General features: G+C 61.5%; 1 protein-coding gene across 1 annotated transcript in view; it reads right to left on the bottom strand.

Moving 5' to 3' along the window:
* RUNX3 (RUNX family transcription factor 3) overlaps positions 1–1,231 on the bottom strand; it is a 27,635-nt gene that overhangs the window by 23,882 nt on the left and 2,522 nt on the right. The window contains exon 2 of the mRNA XM_085305138.1: positions 1,026–1,130. Within this exon, the coding sequence (XP_085161264.1) occupies positions 1,026–1,130 (105 nt within the window). The remainder of the gene's footprint in view (positions 1–1,025; positions 1,131–1,231) is intronic.

Here is a 1,231-nt window from a genome sequence, read left to right as displayed (position 1 = left end):
AAAAAAAGCACAATTTGGGTTTAATCTCCCTGCATCCGTGGTTCGGGCCCACGGGATGCAGGGATGGAGGGAGCGGGAAGAGATCCGCCCCGGGGGTCCACACCGGACATGGGGGGAGACCCTGGGCAGGGGCTGCGGAGCTGCGGCTCCCGCAGGAGCGGCCCCCGGCGCCGCTGGCCTCCGTCGCGGAATTAAACTCGCTTCAATTAAAGCGCGACGGCGGCGGCGGCGCGGCGACCTGTCGCAATTCCCCGGAGGAGCGGGTCTGATTCAGCCGGGGTTTGGGCGCGCGCCAGACGTCGGCGAAGCCAGAGCAAACCCAACGCTACGTCTCGCCTGAATTATTATTTACATATCCTCACGCCGGCGAGGATGATGATGATGATTATTATTATTATTATCAGAAAGGCCACCTGACGCAGCAGACAGGCGGCTGAGCCTGGARACCCGGTTTCCATTCCTGACCTTGTGCCATTGCGAAATTCCTGACCCCCAAATCCTGCCGGATCTCTCCCTCCTCCCGCCCGGCAGTGCTGGACGCCGCCAGCGCTGCTCCCGTATCATGCTTAAAAAATAAAAATCAAATCAAATAAACTAGCACCATTGCCGGGCCTGGGTGGCTGCTTTGCAAATAAGCGATCCAGCCCAAAATAAAAATCAGAGAGGGCGGAAAAAATAAARAATTAAAATTCCGACAAAACCCAACCCAAATAAAACCCTCGCGCCGAGAGCCCTCTGCAGCCCGGCGCACGCGGCCTGGCCCGACATCAAGGGGCGCCGACGGCCCACCGGCAGCGTCAACAGAAAGTGTTTTCTGAAGCATATTTAGCAGGATCAAACCGTTTCCCTTCCGCGCGGGCCCCGGCGGCTTCACACGCGACGGGAACAAGCCGGGCTTTCTAGTCGGAGCTCGGGCAGCGCCGCGGGAGCCCGGCCGCCGCGGAGCCGCTTCCAGCCRCCGCCGCTGCCCGGGGCTCTCGCACGGGCACGGCCCGGTCCGGCTCAGCCCCCCGCACGGCACTTACTGCGCGGCTCCCGGGGTCCGTCCACGGTGACCTTAATGGCTCGGTGGTAGGTAGCGACTTGCGTGGGGTTCGTGAACACCGTGATCGTCAGGGTGAAGCTTTTTCCTAAGGGAGGTTTGGGGGGGGGAGGGAGGAAGGGAGAGAGAAAAGAAGATTTTCACGTGAGCCGATCCCGCGAGCGAGCGTGCGTGGACGCAGGCGCCCCC

This window comes from Rhea americana, unplaced genomic scaffold (assembly GCF_003343005.1).
Source record: "Rhea americana isolate MKP2758 unplaced genomic scaffold, rheAme1 scaffold_215, whole genome shotgun sequence".
Taxonomy (NCBI): Eukaryota; Metazoa; Chordata; class Aves; order Rheiformes; family Rheidae; genus Rhea; species Rhea americana.
This window is presented reverse-complemented; position numbering and strand designations above follow the sequence as displayed.